This window comes from Rhinolophus ferrumequinum, chromosome 10 (genome assembly GCF_004115265.2).
Source record: "Rhinolophus ferrumequinum isolate MPI-CBG mRhiFer1 chromosome 10, mRhiFer1_v1.p, whole genome shotgun sequence".
Taxonomy (NCBI): Eukaryota; Metazoa; Chordata; class Mammalia; order Chiroptera; family Rhinolophidae; genus Rhinolophus; species Rhinolophus ferrumequinum.
This window is the reverse complement of record NC_046293.1, coordinates 19,674,928-19,700,437: the sequence shown is the minus strand read 5'-3', so window position 1 is coordinate 19,700,437 and position 25,510 is coordinate 19,674,928. Positions and strand designations below refer to the sequence as shown.

At 40.4% G+C, this 25,510-nt stretch overlaps 1 protein-coding gene across 11 annotated transcripts in view; it reads right to left on the bottom strand.

The window, feature by feature from the left end:
• ANKS1B (ankyrin repeat and sterile alpha motif domain containing 1B) overlaps positions 1–25,510 on the bottom strand; it is a 914,119-nt gene that overhangs the window by 34,172 nt on the left and 854,437 nt on the right. For all 11 annotated transcript variants that reach the window (XM_033118713.1, XM_033118715.1, XM_033118712.1 and 8 more), the window contains 4 exons: positions 23,689–23,817; positions 21,749–21,820; positions 6,826–6,837; positions 5,823–5,909 (listed from right to left, as the gene is read on the bottom strand). In XM_033118713.1, the coding sequence (XP_032974604.1) occupies positions 5,823–5,909; positions 6,826–6,837; positions 21,749–21,820; positions 23,689–23,817 (300 nt within the window). The remainder of the gene's footprint in view (positions 1–5,822; positions 5,910–6,825; positions 6,838–21,748; positions 21,821–23,688; positions 23,818–25,510) is intronic.

The window sequence follows — 25,510 nt, the reverse complement described above, 5'->3', positions numbered from 1 at the left end:
GGGTATTTATCCAAAGAAACCCAAAACACTAATTTGAAAAGACCTATACATCCTTATGTTCATTTCATGCAGCATTATTTACAATAGCCAAGATACGGAAGCAACCTTAGTATCCATCAATAGATGAATGGATAAAGAATATTCCACACAATGAAATATTACTCAGCCATAAAAAAATTAAATCTTGTCATCTGCAACAGCACGGATGGACCCAGAGGATATTATGCTTAATAAGTCAGAGAAAGACAAATACCATAAGATTTCATTTATATGTGGAATTTTAAAAATAAAATAAACGAACAAACAAAACAGAAACAAACTCATAAATACAGAGAACATTTTGATGCCTGCCAGATGGGAGGGGAGTTGGAGGGGGTGGGTGAAAAAGGAAAAGGGATTAAGACGTACAAATTGGTAGTTACAAAGTAGTCATGAGGATGTAAAGTAGCCTAGGAAACATTGTCAACAATATTGTAATAACTATGCATGGTGTTAGATTGTTACTAGATTTATCAAGGTGATCATTTCATAAGTTATGTAAATATTTGACCATTATGTTGTACACCTAAAACTAATATAATATTGTATGTCAACTAATTAAAAAAATTTTTAAATTATTTTTTAAAAAAGAAATCTTAATTCCCAATGTGATGGTTTTGGAGGGGAGGCCTTTGGGAGACGACTGGGTCATGAGGGTGGACCCCTAATGTGTAGGATTAGTGCCCGTATGCTGAGCTAGCTAGCTCTCTCTGGCATGTGAAAACACAGAAGGAAGATGGCCATCTCTGAACCAGGAAATGGGTTCTCCTCAGACACAGTACCTGCTGGTGACTGTTTCTTGGACTTCCCAGCCTGTAGAACTATGAGAAATAAATGTTTATTATTTAAGCTACTCAGTCTATGGTAATTTGTTACAGAAGCCCAAATGGACTAAGACATTTTTACTGTGTTTACTGACCCTCCCCCAATTTTCTGGACCCCTTGCCCCTGCCACTTCTCTATTCCCTAGGAGCCGAGGCTTGTCTTCCCCCCCCCCCCCCCCGCCCACTTCTTCCGCCCCTCCCCCGCCCCTCAGGTTCAAGCCATTGTTTCTCAGTCTAGTTGTGTAGGACACTAGCTGTGTAGCTCCCAGGCCCATGCTGATATTATGAGCCTTGTGCTCCCCCGGGCTGAGGCAGTCAGTCACCAGTCGTAGGCAGGCCGCTCACAGCAGTTCACAGCATAGGAGCACGGCGCCCGGCGCCCTCACCGCCTGAGCCACCGGACTGGGCTCCTAGGGCTGTCTTTTAACTGTCTGTCCAGGCTACCCTCCTCTGTGCTGCTCCATGTCCCAAAATTAGCCTCCTCTCCCATTGTTGAAATTTTCATTCCTGTGTTCCCATGGTCTAAACTAGAGGAGAGGCAGGCTAACACAAATATTCTATACTCCATTAAGAGTATTTGATATTTTATCATCTCAATCGGCACTTAATAATATGCTGTTGAATGAATGCATATTAATGGTCTGTAGGGAGGTATTTTTGAACAGAACTTCTGTGGTGCTAGAATGTGGTAAAGACCTGGGATCTCACCATTGAAACACTGCCATTACTCTGATGTCATCATGAGGGACAGTTTCAAATTAACTCCTATTATATTGCTGAGCCTCCACATCTAAGCATGTTTTAAGGAGATGAGAGCTTTTAAAAGGCTCAAGAGAAGGAATGGGGAGGGGTTCACCTTGTCCCTTCTTTGGGATGGAAAGTTTGGCAGCTCAGTTCCCTTCAACAGGGAGAGATTGTTTTTCCACCTGTTGCCTTTCATCATGTTGAGAAACAGCTTAAAGAGGTGTCTGGCTGGCAGGTGTAGAATACGATTTTTGGTGCAGCCAATTAATAGGTTCTAAGAAGGATGTGTGATAATGAAGTGACAGAGCCTAGAAATCAGCTTCTCCCTGCTTTCCTCTCTGGGCTCTGACAGGTAGGGATTTCTCCTCAGTCTCTGCCTCAGGCCAGGCCTTTCCTGAGAGAATGCCCCTCTGGAGAGGGCCCCCCCAAACAGAAGCAGCAGCCCTGGCCCCGGACAAACTGGAGACAACTGTAGGGTGGGGATGCAGATGAGAAAGCATACATGTTTACGGGCTCTTAATTTGACTCCGAGATTCTCAGGAGAAGGATGTGCTATAAAAAACAAACAGGAGCTTGTTTAGGCAAATATTCTAAATTATTTTGTGCCCCAGTAAATAGCATAATCCCTGTTTGAAGTTGATATGCAAAACAAGTGAACAGAAAACTAGCTCAGGCCCTGACTGTTCCTAATTTAGCCGGGTGGGAGGGCTGAGGAGGGGGTTGGAGCGACCCCCCCTCAGCCACACGCTGGATGTGGGGGTGATGTCACGTCTGGAAGATCCTGCTGACTGGAAGATGGGTCTGTAACTAAAGAGTTGTAGTCCTCTGGGCCGAATGCCATGCTCCTGCTGCCTCTGAGCTACGGGTCTACAGAAAGCTGATGTGCTTTAGCTACAACATTTTAGTACCAAATCGATTCCAATTTCCACTTTTAATTCAAGATCATTTTCCACTTCTTCCTTCTTGAATCAGGATTAGTGATTCGTTTCCTAAGTTGCTAGGCAATAAATTTGAGTTTATAACTCCGCACGGAACCCTTCCCCTTGAACTCAGCCAAAGACACTTATTTATTAGAGCAAAACGAAAGAAATGCTTTGTGAGAGGGTCCATCTTTCACACAGTCTAATGAGGGCTAAGAGGAATGGAAGAGTAATTAACACATAATCAATTATCCATTGCACTTCAAACTAATTGGTGGAAGGGAGCTGTGGAGTAACAAAAAAATGTGTTAGTCTAGGGGGTGGGAAAGTCAACCTGTAGTTCTTCGTGACCAGGTGGCTGTATGACTGCAGGGCAGTGCCACAGGGAAGGGTCTGAGGTTTTCCCTGCCTCTACCTGTCCAGTGCAGGTGGAACTACCCCTCTGCCGTACCAGGGCAGGGTTAGAGACATACGATGGTTAGGAGAGGACTGCTGAAGAATACAATACAGTAACAACATCAAATATGAATGTGAACGTGTGACTTTTGGTTGTGCCTTGTTATGGGTTTAGTCTTCAGGTATGTCTACATGTCCCACGTCCTTCCCTTCAAATCAAAGTGGCCATCAACACACCACTTCCTTGGGGAGAAATCTCTGGTACACACTGACAGCAGGACTCTGGAATTTATATCAATCTTCTCCTTTCCTGCTGTGGGCGTTAATTGGAGGTCGGGTTTTGCCATAGAACAAAGGGGCATACGAAGATGCCACTGCAGACACTGCTAGAATCTAGATGTATGAGAACAGCTCCTTCCACATCATAACTTGAGACTGTTCCTTCAACTATGGGTCCTCCATGACTTTTGACACCAGTCCCTGAGCCCCAGTGGTGGTAGTGTTTCTCAGCCTTTCACAGTCCAACTCCACCAGTGTGGCCTTTCTTCTATCCTAAGTACAATCTCTCTCCTTTGGCTTCTCACACAGCAACTACTAGACTATCACCCGAGCCATCCACTCTCTCCCTATCCTGTAACACTGGGGTAGATCAGCTACCCCAGGTTCCTGCGATGGGGACGCTATATATCCATCAGTGCTGAAGTAATGTTCCCAAATTCCTGAAAACTCCAGGCACACGTCACACAGTCATAGAGAGGCTGGCTCCACCTGCCAGCAACATATGCTTTTGCCTTTGCTCTAGATTTTAAAACTATGCTGACGACCGTCGTTCAAGGACCTGAAAGATATGCTGACCTTTATTTAGTGTCTTTATTTACACAGAACTATCTTTTGCATATCTTTTGGTGCTTATACTTCCAAAGAGTAGTCATCTGTGAGCAGAGATCCATGGGTAACTCATGGATCTAATTACTGGCAATTGAAGCGGAAGTGTCTCCTCAAGGTTTAAAAGATCAAGTTCTACGGCCCTTGATGTATCCATAAACAAAATGCCACAGAACTGACAGAGCTCTGTCTCATTCCTCTGATCACGGAGAGTGGGTTAGAGAGGATGCTATTTATACAGACACCTCCAGTTGTACCATCAGTTTTATGGAATGACAGCCTAAGACTCTGGGAACTTCTCAGGGCAAATACCACTCATGTAGATATTGTCAGAATCGAAGCCTGCTAAGGTGGTTAACCTGAGAGTTGTTAAACTCATACACCGAAAATATGTTGCTATTCATGGTTTTCAAATGCAAATGGGGGTAGAGACAGTTGTTCCAGGTTAGGGAAAAAATCCAAATGCCAAAGCCTTTCTCGAAATGTAGATACAGCGATAGCAATGATATCTTCAATGAGAGTTTCATAAAGTCTTGAAACTTTTTAAACCAACTGACTCTAATCTAAGGATAACGTAAGTTTATGCACCAGTAAATATGCTTCCAAGAAACAAAAAAAGCAAATCAATTGGGATTTTTCTGACAAAGTCTCCACAATTATAATCTGACAACAACAGCTGCCACCAAGACATTGCAGAGTTGAAACTAACAGACATCTGACTCGGAGATGCTTTGAATGCTGTCAGCCAGCATGCCTGTGCTTGGGTATCGGCATTCTGCTTGATTTTCAGAACTGTTTCCAAAACTGGGAGGGTGTTTTCCCAAGTAGATTTGGGGAGCTTGGGCATATCTGATGGCTAATGCCGTAACCTCCTTTGTTACAGAAAAAAAAAATCAAGGAAACTTCGAATTGGTTGAGTCAGATGCTCAGGTTTCTGATCCAAGGGTCACTGCCCATGGGACGTCCCCCACTATCTGAATCTAGCTGCACTGGCCCAAAGATGTCATTGTTTAAGTTTACCTGTTCCCTGACTTTCTGCTCTCTATCTCCAAAATGGAGTGGGTCCAGGTGGGAGGTCAGGTGGGCAGTCCAGAGAACAAACGGTATTCACCAATGGGGATCGCCTCATTTCCCCTCCTTCCACACTATATCAGTTGGAAGGATGTAGAAATAAAACACGTGGACATTGTGGGGTTTTGTGAGGAGGAGCCAGTCAGCTTTGAGCTCCTGGAGAGCGAGAGTGGTCACACCCAAGCTTTCTAGTCTAGCCCCGGCACACCGTCATCTCCACCAAGAAAGGAATTCCAGGACACTGTTTAAGAAAAATGCAACCCAGTTGTCCCCACTTGACCTTAGGGACTTTGTTTTCCCACTGTGAATACAAAGTCCCACCAGAGTCCCAAGAATGGCCTGGGCTTCTTTTCTGATTGCGTCTCTTCAGAAAATACAGTTGAAACTCTCTTCCATCTCAGTAGCTGAGAATTATTACAATTATAAAATATCAAAGTCAGAGGATGTGTCCCTGTGTCAAGTATTCATTGCATGTATGAAAAGAAAGGACATATATATCTCTAGAGAAATGGAAAGATAAATGTTTTAGCCCTTCACCTGGCAACAGATCCTCTGATGGAAAAATGATAACATTGCTGCATTTTCATTCTATACATAATATTTTTTTCTGTTTTAATGTTCTTTGGATCCAGAGAAACACGCCAGATAACAAGTGGCCACAGTCTATTAGAGATGGCACCATGGACAAGTGAAAGCAAAATATGTATAAGAATCCTAGATCAAGTCCCCCAAGTAAAATGTGCCTTTCTGTATACGTGTCCAAGTGTGTGTGTGTGTGTGTATGTGTGTATCTGCTCTTGTGTTTAGGGAGCATGACGCGGGGGGCTAGGGAACGATTAAAATGGGGGACATTGGGCATGATGGATAGCAAAGGATGTTAGGTCATACTCGTATACTCAGGACTGTATCTGGTGTCTAAACTACAGCGACGTGTGATACCTACCTTATTTGTTGCGTCAATAAATTTGACTCCTTTATAAGAGACTGAAAGAATAATAGTAGGGACCTTCTTCATTTGCTCTGTAGACTTCTGAAATTAAAATTAGAAAGCTGTTAGAGCAGTTGTGTTGCATGGCAACTGAAGCACATAATTTTTCCTTTTGAAAGATAAAAATGAGTTCAAGTTAAAAACCACACACACACACACACACACACACACACATCAAACACGCACCAAACATGCTCTAATTTAAATGTATGTCTCTCTTCTCCTGGGCTTAGCTATGGTTTGGGCTTATAAAGTGTCTGTCTTGCACTTGAGGATCTAAAAAGAGCTTGTACTGCTGCTTCATGTGGGTGAAGGAATCCTCCTTTCCCCTGACACCAAAGGGAGAAACGAACAGCCCTGTCTCCTACTGCAATTTCAAACGACATATTCTTTTGACTAGAGTTAAACCATATCAGATTTAACTCCAAGGGTGAGCTTAGCATTAACAAAATATATGCCACCATGCTTCCTTTTTTCCTAGTCACTCTCTTTCTTCAAGGCACAACGTACGTCTGAATGTGTACTTAAAATAGGGATTTACAGATCATTGTGAATTTTTCTCAAGCCTGGCCAAAGCTGTGAAAGCTGGTAGTACATTTACAGCAGAATCACTTGTGACCCCTTGGAATATAATACCACTCTGTAACAATTAAGCCCCCCAGGAGCAGTCTGCATTTTGAGCGACAGCAAAATGGGACAGTCCAGGTAACCTACTTTATGGTTTAGCGCTGCTCTAGTCCCTTAGGCTAAGTTCTTATGATAGACGTTCACACTGGCTTCACGTGCTTAGAATTTCCAGCTTCTCCAGTTTTATGCATCTGCAAAGTTTCTCTGTAATTTAGGATGTGCCTTTTTTGTTTAGTTTTATCATTCATCACAGGTCACCAGCAGTCTGTTTACTTCATTTCCCGCTATGGATACCCCCTCATAATCACACTGAACATCAAGAAGAACCTACCTGACAGTTAGCCTGATGGATTTTCCAGACAAGACAAGGTGAGAACATAACAGGAAAGAAAATACATAAAAAGGTGAGTGGAAATCACTTCAATAATTCACCAACAGCATAAATTCATTAAAAAGTAAACAGAGCATAGGCATTATAGCTATATGTAGAGGCAGTGAACCTGTGATTTTAAAATGCTGTAGGCTTTTACAGACCCGTCTCTCCTTTTCTTTTTCTGTTTTCTCCTCATTCTGTTTACTGAATGGCAGTCTTATGACTGCCATGCAAGAACCTTCCACTTTGAGTGTTCCACAACCAGCTGTCTTATGTATATTAAGGGAATTGGGAGAAAATGTAAATTGTCTTGATTTCTTCATCTATATGATTCAATTTTCCATTTTTAAATTCTGATATGTGACCAGAATTAAAGAAGGCTTTTAGTTGGATGGTGGGAATGAAAGTCATTGAACTCAATAATGGTAATTACATTGCATTTTTCACTTGAGCCATCGAAACCATGTTTCATGTTGTCCTGATTTTGACACGTTTTTGATAGTTACTATACCTGTTTCAAAGGTAAAGAGAATGGATTACTAAGAGTATTACCACTTAAGATTTATTAAATGTTTCATACAGTAAAGAAAAAAGCAGCTCTCTTAAAGTGCTTTTTAACTAGTTTTAGAATTACCCCGACTCATGAGGTTTTTTTTGTGTGTGACTGCCAAAGAGATATTACGAAATTGGAATGTAAGGTTAGATACACTTTCATCTTTTCAATGCTTTATCCAACCAACTCTTAAAAACATGCAAGACAAATCAAAGGCAAGGCTAGAAGAAACAACACGCCGTGTGTTGATTTTAAGGCAAAGCAGTGGTCTGAATTCTGGAAAGAGAGGGCTATGGCAGGAGCAGACAGTGGTTTCGTGCACCGAATGTGCATGTGTATGAAGAATTCTTTGCGAAGAATGACAATGGATTTCAACAAATCATCTTGCTCATCTCTTGTCATGAATACATTCTCCTGAGCAGATTTATTGGTAACACGAAACAATACATAGCTAACATAAGAGTAAAACACCAACATTTTATTTAGTATTAAGAAAAATCCCCCAAATTAAAAATTAGAAAAACACATTTTTCATTTATTTCAGCAACTGACTGGTTATATGAGGAAGCCCACTGAGCTTCCTGTTGGAAAGACTCAGGGTCTACTTCAGGAGCTGCCACATAGACCTCAAATTGCGTGTAAGTTGCAGTCTGCTGAAAGTGGCTGTCTAAAGTGCTGTGCTGAGAACGATTCTGAGCCTGTGTCTGTGCTGGCTGGGAAAGAGGGCTGGGAGTGATGTCAGCCACGGGAGAGGGAGAGGAGGAGCAGCACAAGAGCCGCGCACGGCTATTCCTGGCCTGGTCTGATACAACGAACAGCTACACCACAAACGCTGACAAATGTGACAGAGATATGAACAGTGTCTCCAGAGAACTCAGCTGGGAGAGTCTCATTCTGAATGAGAGGGTGAGGCAAATCTTCATTCATTCATTCATTCATTCATTCATTCATTTATTCATTCAACAAACACTGATTGCCTGCCATAGGTGATTGAGCTGGCTCTTAAAGGATGATTAGGAATTTCCCAGGTGGCCAAAAGAGGGCAGAAGAGGCTGCTGTAGCAGCAGAATTGGCATATACACACACACATGCCTGGAAATAAGAAATAACGTAGTGGGTTTGGGTAATTGGCGGGAGAGGGGGCTGGTACAGTAGGTTTGGAAGATTGTGACTTACTCTGCAGAGCTAGGATCCACTGGCAGCTTTTACGTAGGGAGTGACACAATCAAATCTGTGTCGCAGAGATGGAGCTGGTGGTTGGATGGCTGGAATAGCTAGAGGCTAACTGCAGGGAGGCAGGGAGCTGTGGTGCAAATTCAAACAAGAGTCTAAGCACCTGAGCTGAAGTAGAGGCATGGTGGAATAAACGAGGGAGCCACGATTCTGAGGAGGAAGAATCCAGAGGATGTGCTAACTGATCCACCATAGAAGACGAGGGAGCAGGAGAATGTCACAGACAAAGAGGCCATTAACTGGAAGGGGACATGCTTTTGCATGAAATCCTTTTGAATGTGCTCAGTTTGATAATCAGGTGGAGATGTCCAGGAGAAAATTACAAATAAGAATCCGATCTGGAAATCCATCCATATGGAGAGGGTGGCTGGGGAGACGGGAGCAGAGGAGGTGGCTCAGGAGTGAATCAGAAGAGGGCTAAGAACCACCCCTCAGGGAAGAACGTTAATACCTAACGGCTGGGGCAGAAAGAAGAGTCAATGAGGCCACCTGAAACAGAGTTAGAAGGAGCCTGAGGGCAGTATCACAGAAGTCAAGCAGATTCCTTAGAAGGTGGGGGCAGCGCCTGATGATGCCACGAGGACTGAAAAGACCTAAAACCCTGTGCCTAGCGCAGTGGCTGGCACACAGAGGAACGGCTACTTTTGCTGGGTTTCCTGGGTGAAATCTCTGGCATTAGCAAGTAGAAACATTGGTAAGTGCTGATCTGATTAAGAGCAGCTTCATGAGAATGGTGGCAGCAGACATGAAAGGAACGCCGTGCGCGGTGCCATCAGTGCCCGGGAAAAGGAGTGGAGCGCTTGAACAACAGATAGGTCAGGACACGTGCTCTGCGGCCGAAATGAAGGCATCAGCCGTGATTTCTGTCCTGACACAAAGATTCCACATCATATACCCAGGCAGAAAAGAAAAAGGGTGGTCATTTCTTTTTCTTCTGTGGGTGCCAAGCAGCCCCACTTTCCTCCCTGGAGGCGGCACTGGGGTGCCCCTGACGCAGGCTGTGGACAGGCCTCTGTGAATGGCAGTGTTGGGGGTGGTCATGCAGTGTGATCTGGCACCTCATACGGACATTGCTGCTCGAGTTCCAGAGCACGCACTGCCAGGCAACACTGGTTTCCATGACCTACCTGCAGCTTTGCTGGAGAGCTAATGTTCCCAGCTGCGTATGTTCAAAATTCAAGCCTTCTTTGTTTGTGGAAACCAACCTCTCCTCTTCGAGCCCATCTCCCCAGGAAGACGCTCAGGGCAAACCTTATGTTATGGTTCTCTTTTGTTTCTCGTTGCTCTTTCCTATGCCACATTCTTCGTGGAGTTGCCGAGGTTTCCCAGAGTCCTCAAACTCCCTCCCCTCAGTGACAGCTTTATAGGGGACTCATCTGTAATGAGGAGCTCTGGGTACGAGGCAGCTGAATACTCCTGAGTAATGCCCCCCAAGTCACCTAACCGACAGCATCTTGTTCTCCTGCTAAAAGTACTCTGGCGCTTTTCAATGGTATTTTGTTCAGTTTCCCAAATTAAGATGATCATCCTTTCATTATTCCAAGAGAAACAATATTTAGTTAAATAGAGATGTTATATTTCTGAAGCTTAATTAAAAAGCAATTTTTGAATCTTAAGTTTAAAGCCAGCCTTACATGTAGCACTTGGGTTTGTATTGTCTGTAAGCGTTACACAGAACAGGGGTCATAATTTCACCTCTGGAGGTGGATGCATGGACTATTGTTCTCAATAGGGAAAGCAATTAAACACTTTTAGAGCGTTTTTTTTTAAAAAGAGGGATTTTTGGATTCACCAAGTAAAGAACTCACCATCTTTTTTCTTTTCCTTTTCAAGTCTAAATCATGAACTGCATGGAATCTTTGCATCAAGTTAGAAATCACCACTGGTGCTTTTATTTTAGCCGTAAAGCACGTCCTGAAATAAATCGTTTCTCATTTTCTAATGCAGAATCAGCAGTATGAGAATATCCTTTTGAGAATGCAGGGACGATCTCAGACCGTGACGTTCACAAATGTGAATGAGAGCAAAGAGGCTTACCACTCGGAGCGCTCAGATCTAAGCTGCAACGTTGGGTTTGACGTTTATGTTCCTAATAAGAATCATGTGTGCCCCACAATCAGCACAGAGAGGGAACAGTGAGGACTACATCACTGACCCTTCATGCTTACAATACCCTGATCATTCCCCGCGCAGACCAGGGAATAGATTTCCAGATGGTCTTCTGCCATCCAACATATAGTATATTTTTAACCTACACATGGCTACCCTGAGAATGCTTTCTCGTTAGATAGTCAGTGCTGAGTCATAACTATTAATTTTGCCATGTAATATTTCCCTTAGTTTCAAAGTTTAATTATTATATTCAGTTTCAGCAATTAAATTATAATAGGATCCAACAATTATGTTTGGTAGCCCTAAGTGACTTTCAAATGATTAAAAAAAAAATACACAAAGCAAGCATTATCATGGTGATTTTGTATGCAGCGAAATTAGCTGTCCTGGGGTTATAAGAGATAAAAAACAGACCACAAATCAGCAATTTGAAATGAACTCTTACCCATCGGAACTCAGTTTAAATGTCACTTTCTGGGGAGATCCTTGTCTGGCCTCCCAGCCTGACGGGATGGCTTTCCTCTTGTTCCCTGCCCCCACCCCATGACCTCCGGCCTGGGTCTCGGGGTTGTCTGTTTCCCTCATTATACAGGAATTGAGGATGGTCCATACCTTTCTTGATTTGCCTCCCCCATAATGACTAGCACCTGGTCTTAGGTTGCGCCCTATGAAATTGCCATTTTTAAGGGTCAAAATGGCTAACTCAGCGATTTCATAGGATTCATCGAACAGCTGCTGAAATCCATGACTGTTAAATGAATGAGCAAATGATCTCATGTGTGTGGAATGAGCACGAAGCCAGCTTTCTAACGAAGAACCACAGTGCCAGCCTCTCAACACACAGAGAGCTCAGCAAACTGTTCAGAGAGCATCAGTGCCCAGAGCAAGGTATGGAGGCTTTGGAAGAACTTGGAAGAGAACCACAGATATGACTAGAGATAAACCAAGAGATTCCTATGAGGTGGCAAAAGCTTCATAGATCTTGGGATTTTTCAGCCTCAAGGAAGAGAAGGGTTAGGTCTTCAATTTGACCACAGGACTTCAGCTTACATTGCAAGCATGGAGATGAGAAGGAAAGACCTCTTGAGAAGGCAGAATGATTACTAGGGGCAGCTGAAACAATCCTCCGGACATCTTTAAAAATAGTTTGGATTTTCATCTGTCACTAATGACTAAGAGTTGTCTCATCTGGCTGGGAAATAGGCTAAATGACCTCTCAAGGGCTTTTCTGGTCACAGAAACTCTGACACAAAGGCTGGGTGAACACAGAGCCTAAGACCATATGACAAAAACAGACAGTGGGCAAGTGGCCATTCATAGTCCTCCGGCAGAAGACACAGCTGTTGTACCACCAGTGTCCCTCACACCCGGGTTGAATCTAGTACAGCGCAAAGAGATGTCCTCTATCTCTATTCCTGGCGCCCCAGCGGGTTTCCAGGTATCGAGGCAGAATGATTCTACCAGAGCAGCCTATCTATACAGCAGCCTTACTGGAAGGCCCAGAGGCCTGAGGCAGTGGTTCCCAAACTTTCCAGCACATTTGAATCACATGCAGGGCCTGGTAAATAACTCACTATTGGGCTCCACCCCTAGAGTTTCTGATTCAGTAAATGCTATGGACTGAATATCTGTGTCTCACCTAAATCCATATGTTGAATTCTAACACCCAATGGGATGGTATTAAGAGGTGGGGCCTTTGGGAGGTGATTACATCCTGATGGTGGAACCCACATAAATGGGATTGGTGTGCTTATAAAAGAGGCCTGAGAGACCTCCCTTATCCCACCTGCCATTGGAGGGCACAGGTGAAAAGACAGCTGACTATCATTCAGGAAAAGTGTCTCACCAGACACTGAATCTGCCAGTGTCTTGATCTTGGACTTCTCAGCTTCCAGAACTGAAATAAATTTCTCCCAGTATATGGCACTTTTGTTACAGCAGCCTGAACGGACTAGCACTGTAATTCTGAGGTAGGGCCTAAGATTTTGCATTTCTAACAAATTTCCAGAAGCAGCTGTTGCTGCTGCTCGTCCGGGAACCACACTCTGAGAACTTCTGCTCTAAAAATGCAGTTGATCAGTTTGATTGAAAGTCACTGTCGGAACCGCTCTCTGCTGCTATCATGTAAACTCAGTTGCACTGCGTCCTAAATTAATTCAGAGAGAAGGTAATTTATCAAAACACACTATTCTCCACTTGACAAATGATTTCCCCAAATCTTTAGCACTTAACTGCAACTTTTGGTCTTCAGAGCAATTAAGAAGAATTATTGAATTCTTCCATGATCGCTCAGGGACTGCGAAAGTATAAACCATTCTTCATATAAAACAAAGAGTTCAGGTCATAAAGACAGATTTTGGAGTTATGTCTGGAACAGATGTTATCACATACAGATGAGAAGCCCAGGGGTCAGGCTGAAAATGTGTGGTTTCTCATAAACGTTCCCCAGCTCTCCCTCAACTACCATGTTGCCCCGAAAATAAGACCTGGTCTTATATTAAGTTTTGCTCCAAAAGACGCATTAGGGCTTATGTTCGGGGGACATCATCCTGAAAAATCATGCTAGGAGTTATTGTCCGGTTAGGACTTAGTTTCTGGGTAGGTCTTATTTTCGGAGAAACACAGTAGGAGCACATCCAAGGTATTAAGTATATGCCCTTGCGAGATGTGACAAGCAAATGTCAACAGGTTTTCGTGTACTGGAAGAAGCTTTTTGGAAGGTAATTTGGCAATTCTTACCCATTTTCAAGTTGTGTCTATATACCCTTTGACCCAGCCATTCTATATTTAAGTGGCTTATTCTAAGGAAATAATCAGATATAGGGTTGTTACCCTTAGTATTGGTTATAATTTAAAAAAAATTGGAGATGGCCAATTGACCAACAAGGGTAAATAGTTAAGTTTGGTTCAGTTATGAACTGGAATATTGATCAACCAACACAGGTGATATTGGGGCTGAGTATTTATTAAAATGAAAATATTTCACATTATATTATTGTGTTTAAAAATAGATTACAAAACAGTAGGCACAGAATATTTCCATTTTTATGTTTTCTTATAGAAAAGTGATGCCTATGAATGCACAAATAATCAGCCTGGAGAATTATATCCGAACAAGGTGTTAACAGAGGATGTTTGCCACATCTGGATGGTAAAATTACAGTGGTTTTTATTTCTCCTTTTTGTACCTGTTTAAAATTTTTATGATCTTTTAAGTTAAAAAAGCCACCTGTAAACGTGAAAAAACACACTGACTTTTTCAGTCCATCACTTTGTACTGTTTCCCCGAAAATTAGACCTAGCTGGACTATCAGCTCTAATGAGTCTTTTGGAGCAAAAATTAACATAAGACCTGGTTTTATTTTACTATAAGACCAGATATAATATAATATAATATAATATAATATAATATAATATAATATAATATAATGTAATGTAATGTAATATAATACCGTGTCTTATATTAGTTTTTGCTCCAAAAGATGTAGTAGAGCTGATGGTCCGGCTAGGTCTTATTTGCAGGGAAACACGGTAAGTACAACTTCAGAGTGTGTGTGTGTGTGTGTGTGTGTGTGTGTGTGTTCATCTTTAACTTATGAAGGGGCTCATTGATAAGCTCCTTCCTGCAGGGGGCACTGTCGTGCACTAAGTAAGAGCACAGGAGGGCAGAGTTTGGCTTCCTGTCTAAACTCCACCCCTTTGGAGCTGTGTGGTTAGGTATCTAACCTCTCTATGTCTTAGTTACTTCCTCTGAAAATTGGGTATGTTAATATAGCATCTACTTTGTAGAGTTGTTATGGGGACTACATAATTCAGGGCCTAGCATGTAGTGAACAGCAACAGATTTTAACGATTCCTGTTATTCTGAGGATGAACGCTTCTACTTAGCTTTCCAAAACACAGCACCCTACTGGCAAAAGAGTGCAGAAGCAAAATCAAAGACTGTGAGCATAATTGAATAATCTCTGGGCTACCTGCTGGGCTGGCAGTGAAATGGTGTTTGCAACAATGAACATTCAGCAGAGTAACATATCTGGACCAATGACAGCTGACTCAACACATTTAGAAAGAGCTTAAGACAAGTGGGAACTAAAGACAGAAGAGGGTATTATATTGGAGAAAAGCGAGTCACAAGAGCAATAAAAACAAAAATAAAAAATTAAGACAACTGAGGTATGAAGAAGATGGGATAAGATAGTTGGAACTGGTTAGTCTTCTGTTGGGTAGACCCCCAGGAAAATATTCACAAAGCAAAAAGTGCACATGAACACAGCTCAGCAATGAGGAGTTAGCAATGTGGTTGTTTCTTTGTGTGTGTAGCACTATTTTAATACACACACACACACACACACACACACACACACACACACACTTACGAGCTTAGATCTCTATTTACCTGGCTTGCTTAGTACTTGGGAGAGAGTGAAAGATAAAATACTTGATTCTTCCGTGAAACTTGGGCAACAGAGACTTTAAAAAAAACCAATTGTTTGTAAGTTTTTCCCAGCCTGGTTCCTAAGAAGTAGTCCCTAAATTATTTCTGAAAGTGACAATTCCTCATAGAAGGGATTTGTATAAGGACTGAAGAACTAAACACAACTTTAGTTTGAATCTTTTCTAAGAAAAGAGGCTTCTTAATTTAACATTTCCATCTAATTCTAAACTAACTTTTTTCAAGCTTTCCAATCCATCCTCCACCATTAATTTGTTTTCTTGTACGCACAGAAAACAAGTCTTCACACTTCAATCAAGGCACAATTATTTGGAAAATTCAACTTTAGAATTGCTTCCAGATCGAAAGTTTAAAAATCATACAAGTTAAGGAGAAGAGACTCAACAACAAGTCTGAACTACGCTAAAACTTTAAGCCCTTTGGGAAATGAAGGTCCTAAAACCTAAATACACCGGAAGATTTGCTTATTCTTGACTTTAAGATAGTTTTAAAATACTTCCTTTCTTACATCAGGAAGGCAGATATCTATCTTATTGTAGTTGAACTCAGATATTTTTTTTCTTTCTTTTAAGAGAAATTTCCTTGAGCACAAACACGTGTGACCAATACTAACCATTAACTATGGGATTAGACAAAGTCAGATTTCAGAGAGTATTAAATTGAATATAATGGCACACCTCTTTCAGTAGCAGATGTTTCCTAATGGTGTATTTAATAAGGAAAGTAACAGTGTTGTATATTAGTGACAATTATACCCTGGGGCAAAATTCAGGAGGGGAGGCTGGGGTAGGTGTATGCCTAAGGAGGCACAAGAGAACAACACAACCTCATCTGGCCAGAGCAAATCCCTCATCTCACCAAACACTGTACGTCTTAGGATCTTTGAAGTGGGAGCTATTCATACCAAAGAGAATGCTGAAAGGCCAAAGCAACAAATTTATTGTTTTGGAAAGTTCAGTCCTGTTGACACATTATTTAAAAGAGGCAACTCTCAATCCATTTAGGAACAAATTACCACCCTCAAGAATACATACACCATCTATGTACAGTTTTCATTTCCTCTCCCTTCTCTTACAGTGTTCAGAGAAAACCTGGGTAATGACTGGGGTACTGGCATTATAGCTGGAGAAAAACAAATGAAATAATCCAAAGTGAATCCATCCATCAATTTACCTGTCTTTCAAACATCTGAAGGAAAAGGTCAACACATTTTGAGACTATACTGAACTAGACCCCTTACAGGCAATAGTTCATTGAACCCTCACAAGTACCTTATGAGGTGGCTATAATACAGCAGGCCCCAGGGATACCATATATTCTTTATATGGTTCCTGCCCTGTAAGGGGCATGGGCGTCAGTAACCAGATGTTTATGCAGGCTCGGTGCCCAACCACCATAATAAAGCAAGTACCAATCTTTTTGCTGGTGGAGGGTCTTGCCTTCAATTTGCAAAAAAAATGCAACATCTGTCAAGCACAATAAAACAACGTGCAATGAAACAACATATGCCTGTACAGTGTGAGGTGAAGTGTGACAGACAGAGGGAAGGCTCTGTGTTCTATGGAACATGTTGGGGGCGTAGTATTCAGGATCTCAGAGCTAATGCTTCTCCTTGGGAATCCTTCCAGAAATGAAGGCTGTGTCTGAGCACTGGTTTAGCTGGAGAAACCAACCAGTAACATAAAAGGCAACACTAAACAAATATGTTTAGATTAAATAGATACCTTTACAATCCCTCACACATTACTACTATGTGCTTTTAGATTTTAATTTGAAATAGAAATGTCTCCAAAGCTGTCGTGGTATAGGAGATAAGCATCCAAGTTGTACTACTAAGGAGAAAAATAATTAATAGACATCATTCTTCCTAAAAGTGTGCCCCAATATGAAGGCATATTCGATCTCTTAGGCTTCTATTAAGGAAAACTCTAAAAGATAAGGCAAAAATTGCAATTTTACTTAAAAATTATCAGGGTTTAATGCAACTTCCCATTGATTCTTCTTCACTAAACACAACTCAAGATAATTTTCAGAGAGACATTATTTAGGGTTTGGACCAGAGGGGAAAAACCTTAAGAGGAAAACCTGCATACAAATATTTATAGCAGTTCTATTCATAATTGCTAAAACTAAGATGGCCTTTACTAAGTTAATGGATAAACAAGCTGCAGTACATACATACAATGCAATATTATTCAGTGATAAAAAGAAATGAGCTGTCAAGCCACAAAAGACATGAAGGAACCTTAAATACACATGGCTAAGTGAAAGAAGCCAGTCTGAAAAGGGTACATACTATATGATTCCCACTACAGGACATTGTGGAAAAGGCAAAAACTGCAGAGATGGTAAAAAGGTCAGTGGCTGCCAGGGGTAAGGGGCAGGGAAGAGGAGAGGTGAAGCGGTGGAGCACAGGGGATTTTTAGGGTGTGAAAACTACTGTATGATATTGGTGGATACATGGCATGATGCATGTGTGTCAAAACCCAAAACAGTGTATAACACAAGAATAAACTCTAATGTAAACAACAGACTTTAGTTCATAATAACGTATCAATATCGGTTCATAATTGTGACAAATGTACCACGCTAATGTGAGATGTTAATAACGAGGGCAGCCATGAGGGTGATGGTGGTGGTGGTGGTGGTGGTGGTGGTGGTGGTGGTGGTGGGAGTATACATACAGGAACTCGGTGCTTTATGCTCAGTTTTTCTGTTAACCTAAAACTGCTCTAGAACGTAAAGTCTATTAAAAAAAAATCTTAAGACAGTCTGAAGAGGAAAAAGACTGGTTAACCTGAACAAAGAGAGATGTGACTCCATTTTGCAGAATGATGTGAATTGCTATCATTTCACATTTGTTAGTTTATTATGGCATATTTTTAATTGAAATAATATGTGTATAATAAAACATCAGGTGATGCATGTAGAATTATCTCTATTTCAGAGCGAGAGGGGACCTTAAAGGTGGATAAACAGGTTTAGATAACTTAGAAATTAACCGAGTGTGATGATCAAATACTCCAAATGTTTCCAAGAGGAGAAAACCCTGTTTAGTTTCTGTTGGGGTAAAGTGAATGTGTTAAAGTTAGTGTTGTAGAGATAAATACTTTCCAGTATCTAGGGATGCAATAAAAACTCTCCTGAAATTTTTTACTTATATTAACACACTGGAATATACACCAAATCACTACATATGGCTGTACCTACTAAATGGTTGAATTTAGCTAGTGCTAATCTTACAGTCTCTTTAGGGTGCCTGAAGCTATTTCTTTATCAATATACATGGATCATCTTTTCAGCTATTTTAAAACTCAAGACAGTAAAGGTTGCACTGGCTCATGAGAGAGACGGTACAGCCTGGGATTCAGAGGTGGGGTGGTACACTTAGACTGCCTAGGTTCAAATCCTGGTTCCACCAACTTGCTGGCGGGGTGACCTTGGGCAAGTTAGTAAACATTCCTTGGCCACTGTTTCCCCACCTGTAAAGTGGGGACAATAGCAATACTTACCTCACAATCAAATAAATTAACGCACATAATCACTTGTGCAGGGCCAAGCATACAGCTCTCAAGTGTTAACTGTTATTAGTCCCAATACACTGATTTTAGGAGACCAGGCCTGTCTCATTTTGGGGATCATCTATGAGAACTCCTCAGGTTGATGGCAACATGAAGGCACCTGTATGATGATACTTCTGCTACTTTGGGGTAATTAATGTTAACATGTTGGACTTCTCCACCGGATTGTGAACTCAGTGAGAGCAGGAGCCAAATCTTAGTTATTTTTGTTAACAAGTTGTGTGTAAGGAAATATTTTTCAGAACATGGAATCACACTGATTTACTTCTTACTAGGAAAGAAATTCTAACTTCAGCTGAAATGCCTACTATTGAATTGAAAACTTCTTTTTTTTTTTTTCAATTAAGAGAGTAAACCAGGTGAAGTTTTAATCTACAAAACTTTGGCCTGCTATTACTGTTTATCAACTTTCAAGATCATCTGTGTCCTGAAGTATTTTCTGTGGGACGACCTGATTATACTGGGACTTTTGGCTAAAATGCCACCATATCCAGAACAGAGAAAACAGCTACTTGAGGTTCAAACTGAAAATTAACTGCAAGTTGACATCCACACCATTTTTAGTTGGTGAAACTTCTAATTCACAATCTGATAGTCCCCGGTGATAGATCAAACCCGCACCTCTGGCTTTGAAAGGCTGTGGTGAATCCAGTGAGTGCAGCTTTAGCTCCTGTATCAGAGACTAATATTTATTTAATCGAGATGGGAAATAAGGGCCTGTGATATTCTAAGAAGCAATAAAGTTCTTATTTTCATATAAACTACTCAAAATAAACACCAAGAGCAGCAAACCAGAAAAATGCCTCAACAAAGAATGGCTTCTAAATAGACGGTCTTTTCTGTTTCATTTGAAGCGACAGACAAGTATTTAACTAAATTATTCTCCACTGAGACTATTAAAATGGCTTTGTTATTGCTATCAGAATGGAATTTCAGATCCATTTAATTTCAAGAAATTGACTGAAATTCAAATCACAGATCGGGTGTAGTTTAAACGGTGCTCTGTGCTCTACCCACTGTTTATGCTGATTACAACACTGAAGTAGCTAGGCTTTGATAACTGAGTTAATAGTACTAAACCAGAAATGCCAAGTTAATTTCTTAAGTATGTTCATTATAATTCTTACAAGGTTTGATGATTGAAAAACTTTCCCATTTTCCTATTGTTCATTGGTGACATAATTTAGATCAGATATATATTTAGAATATAAGATTTCTAGAATTATAAAACCAGGAAGAACCCTGTAGGGCATCTTGTCCAGTGTTCTCATTTTCTAAGTAAGAAAATGAGGCCCAGGAGAAGCCAGGGGAAGGGGAGGGTCTAGCAGTTAAATGCTTGGGCTCTGGTTTCAGACAGACCTGAGTTCTAGTCCCAAACTGGCAAGTTATTCACTACGTGATCTGGGGAAAGTAATTTAATCTCTCTAAGCCTCAGTTTCTTCATCTGTAAAATGGGGACAATAACTATACTAATCTCACAGGTTTGTGGTAAATATTAAATAAGACAAATAAGCATAGGACTTAGCACAGAAGACTGCCACGTTATAATTACTATTATTATTAAGACTAAAAAGGGACTCCTGAGCCAAGTAAGCAGCAACAGAACTAGAATTTAGAGTTCCTGACACATATCAGGCCTTTTTTCATCTAAACACAGTACCTGGCATAAACATTCATTGGTATACTGACAATTTAAGTATAACTTTGCATCAAATAGAAGGATATCTGTTTCAGTCCTTCTGTTATTGAATTGATCAAAATATTAAATCGGCAATCACATGCTGAGGTCTCAATTTCATGAAGATTCACACATATTTAGCTTTCATGAGCAATGGATATTACATGCTTACTTTCATAACTGGCTTAGTTCAATTATATGCTTTTAAATATTTCCCGCCCAAAGTTGCTCATATAAACTAAATGACAAGGTGTATTGGCTACAAATAAAGTTAGGGTTCACTCGCTAATGATCTTAAATTTGACTCTGGTTAGTTGCTACGTGGAGTAAGTTCAATATTCTTAATTCCGTGTTTCCCCGAAAATAAAACCTAGCTGGACAATCAGCTCTAATGTGTCTTTTGGAGCAAAAATTAATATAAGATCCGGTCTTATTTTACCATACTATAAGACTGGGTCTTATATAATATAACATAATATAACAACATAACATAATAAAATACCAGGTCTTATATTAATTTTTGCTCCAAAAGACGCATTAGAGCTGATGGTCCAGCTAGGTCTTATTTTCGGGGAAACATGGTTTGTACTGTCAGTCAGATATCACTATAGCTCCTATACATCTGCTGTGGAGGAAGCAAGAATAAGGGACCATGAAAGACAAAGGTAACGTGCTTTACAGTATGAGTGAGATTTGGTTTGGCTCCTACAGACTCCCAGGAATCCAGCAGTCACAGATGTTTGAAATGGCTGTTTTTGTCAACATTTACTGTTATATGTTTCAACTCAAGAGTTTAATGTGCTTCTTATATTAAAAAAAAAAAAGAATAATTAAGCCTCAGAAAGAATTTTAGCTTTATGTAATATGCTGTCAATACTTTTCTGCATTTCATATTTTGTAGTTAATTGGCATTTTCAGTATTCTCAGACTGTCAAGTGGGTGCTGAAAACATTTCCTTGTAATACACCAAAGATCATTTTTATCCTAGTTTGGACAATGATCAATGTATAGACAATCAATTTTAGATCTTTAAAAATAAGAATAAATGTAATATGGTATAAATATATCAAATAGACATCAACTCAAACCACAGTGAGATAAGCTCAAGAATAAATATGAACAAAGCCCTAGCACCATTTCATGTAACACCATTTCATGTGATTTAGCAGACCAACAGATGAAGAAAAGAGTAGTTTTAAAGTGGCAATTTGTATCCATACCCAGTATTTAGTATTTCAGCGATTAGAAATAAAATCATTTGGCAAACTCACCCGCATTTTTGCACAAGCATCCTGGGTTGATTCTGTCCCCCTGAGCTCTTTTATCAGCATAGAACCTAAGTACTAAAATATAAAAAAATTCAACGATTTATTAAAAACAGAGTATAAACATGGGTAGTGATATAAAAACAAATTGTGGAAGTACTACTGGCTAGGTTTCCTGGCTGAAAGTTGCACAACTTGTAAACATGAACAGTAACTAATTCTAACAAATAAATGCATTTATAGAGAGAATGCAGCCAAGTTAACCACAGTTCTGAAAGCAACAAATTGCTCTTTATAATAAAACTGCATCATTTTCTAAAGACACCATCTTTCAAATCATATTTAACTGCAAAATGGGGGCATCTAAAAATGTTTTCCCTGTTTTTTGAGGCAGCAATGTCTGCAAAAATAAATCACCCTACCATCTATGTAATTATAGGGTTGTATGAGACAGCTGAGAAGCTGGGCAACACGCACCCCACTTGGGCTTAGTTGGCTGCATAGGTAATTAAAGTTAGGCTGTTCTTAGGCGAATATGCCATTTTGGACCTTTTTCATTCACAGCTGTGTGGCCCCGATGGTTGATCCACCTGAGAACGGGATGGGAGCGCGCGGGGAGGGAGAATGTCATTCTCAGTTGTTCCACAGCGCAGGGAGCTGAGGCCCTGGTGGAGACTGACACTGGAGGGCTGAATGGGGTAGGAGAAGAATGAGAAACTCTCTTCCCAGGAATTACCACCCACTTTGCTGTTAGGTGACGGGATCCAACACTGCCTCGGAACAAAACACCACTCCTGCTCCAAGCTCTGGCTGGGGGCAAATAGTTTTTAGCAAAATGTCTATTTTGCCTTTCTATCAATTGACTCCTCAACTTTTTGAAGCTTCAGTAGGGTTCCCTTTTGTCATTTTCCCCTCTCTAATTTCCTTCAAAAAAAAAAAAAAGGAAAAAGAGCTCTAGGTGTCTTTTTTTTTTTTTTTAAAGTAAATTAAAGTAATTATTTTCCTGACATGACTGCAAAAACAGGGTTGGCAACCCGTCCTGCAGACCCAGGAAGTCCCTGACCTGCAGAGAATGTGCCAGGGCACAGCAGCAGAGAGCCTGGCCAAAGGCTCTCAAGTAAGGCAATGTTCAGAAAGTCACAGGGACTTGGCGTTTGAGCTTTGGAGGAAAAAGGAGGCATTTCAATCTTACAGATTTGGGGAGATTTCTATTGAAATAAATCTAATGCGTCAAGATAAGTAAGCACAAACTGAAAAAAAGCCTAAATTGCTATGAGATAACCAGGATGCCCACGTCTTAATTAAGGAGAGTGCTCTTGGTGAAATCCTTATCTTTTAAGGTATCAGGAAAGTTTGTCCTAATTGAAACATTTCTCTTTAAGAGAGGCAATTTCAACGTGGGTTCAACTGAATGAGGGTTCAGCCACTTCCTGCTTGTAGTCATGACAACCACCTGCTCCCAAATCTATGGTATCTTTTGAACATTTACCTGTTCAGGTCACTCTCAGTTCTCAGCTAAGCTTGATTCCCTCTTCTATTAAGAAAAATACCCACTAATATAATCCTAATGATAACAAGGAAAAGAACCTGGTATTTATATAATGAGATAGATCCAAGGTTTTGAGATCACTGGTGACTGGAAATGCCTATATGTGCTATATTTATACTCATTTCCATGTAAAGATTTTACTTTATGACATTTCATTTAAAATTTACAACTATATAAGAAGAAGGCAAAACAGATCTTAAACTTACAAGGTTAAAAGGGTTATAAAGCTATTTGGACTTTCTCAGTGGAGAGAAGGCAACTTTAAAAAAAAAGGGGGAAGGGGACAATCTTTTAGGAAGATGGACATTCTGGTATATTTTCAATATGAAAGCAAAGAAGCCAGAAATATACCATCTATCCCTACTCACACCCAAATACTGAATTCAGGGTGACTTACGAAAGCTTTGTAATCACATGACTGGAAGATGAGCTTCTCTGGGTGGTGTTGCCAGTACTGTACTGGAGTTGAGGCTGTGGCTTCATTTGGAGGTCGCAAGGTAATGGAAGGTTCTCCCCAGTCTCCTGTCTGAAAATCACATTTATTCTAGAGGTAATATGAGCAGTAGGCAAAGTTCATTCCCTATAGCTAGCCTGAGTTCATCTTATACACGTATGCTAAAATGTGCAAATACATTTGTGCGTATTATATGTATATGAATACTTTCACTGTCTATTATGGTTTTATAAGATTGGTGTATTAGATTGGTGCAAAAATAATTACGGATTAAAACGTTAAAAATAATTGCAAAAACCGCAATTACTTTTGCACTAAGCTAATAGTACCATATTTTCCAAAGCTGAGTTAATTTTTCAGGTGTGAAAGAAGTTGAATTATTCTATTTTTACAATGATACGCTAAGCTAAGTAATTTTAAAATAAAACATGAAGATATTAATAGTGTAATAATTAGTAATTTTCTGTTACTACAGAAAGGAACATAAATCTTTGATAGAATTTTTTATCTATTTTTAAACTTGACCATTTGAAATTTTCAGTTTGACTTGCTTTTATGTTACGAATACTCAGTTCCGTAAATTTCAGTTCTCAAATATGACATGCTCCATGTCCTTTGAATAATTTTGTCTCTGGAGAAAAGGTACTGTGTGATACTAAAGTTTAGAAGAAAGATTTACGAATCGATGACACCAATTTCCCTCACCTGAATGCATTTGTATTGCTATTATGCCACTGTGATTGTTTTGGATGTATTCGGCTACCTTTTTCAGAAAACCTAAAGCACTGATGAGCACTAAACATTAAAATACCAAGTTCGGTTGTATGTGACATGTAAGTACTTAAGGATTCTGTTTCACAAATATTCACTTATGATGGGATACCATATAACACATACGCCCACTGAGGCAGACCTAAAACAGAAGGGCATCCCATCCATCATTTTATTTACTATTTTTCATGAGGTTGGAACTGGCCTGTTTGACTACTACAAGTATACCTCAGAGATATTGTGGGTTGGGTTTCAGACTACTGCAATAAAATATCTCAATAAAGAGAGTCGTAATCTTTTTGCTGGTGGAAGGGCTTGCGTTCAATTTGTAGAAAGCGCAATATCCATGATACTCAGTAAAGTGGAGTGCAGTAAGACGAGGTCTGCCTGTGTAACGGTTTAGTGTAAGCATCTATGAAGTCAAAGGCCTTTGTTGGTGGGTTTTTTTCTAGGCTCCAGTCTATTTAGGTATCACACATGGGAGATTTCTTACTCTTTTCCCTGGTCAAGATTCTGATTTTTCAAAATTTAGTTCTCAAACAGAAATAACAAAACTAGACAACAGGCTGATTTCCAAAGCCACCCTTTTCTACCCTGGATTTGGCTGGTCTTACAGAATTATGAGAAATTACCTTTCTCAAGAGTTGAAAGAACATAAAACGGTCTCATGAGCTCCCAAACCAAGCAAAACCTTGGTTAGAGACCAAGTTCTATGAAGGTTGGGTTGGCACTGCAGGATTTCTTAAGTAGGATTTTCAAGGAGTCTAGGATAAGAATGCAAACTATTGGAGGTATATGTTTTTTGGGAAAAAGAAAGTCCATAACTTTCACTACATTCCTTGAAAGGATCCAGAAACCCCCAAAAGGTTAATAACCACAATTCTCTAGGAATAGCTTCAATAGGATGTGTGTTTTGGGGAAGAGGACTAGCATGCCAATTTTCTCTGTGCAGCTTGGACTTACATTAGGTGGCATATGAGATGGCTGCCAACAC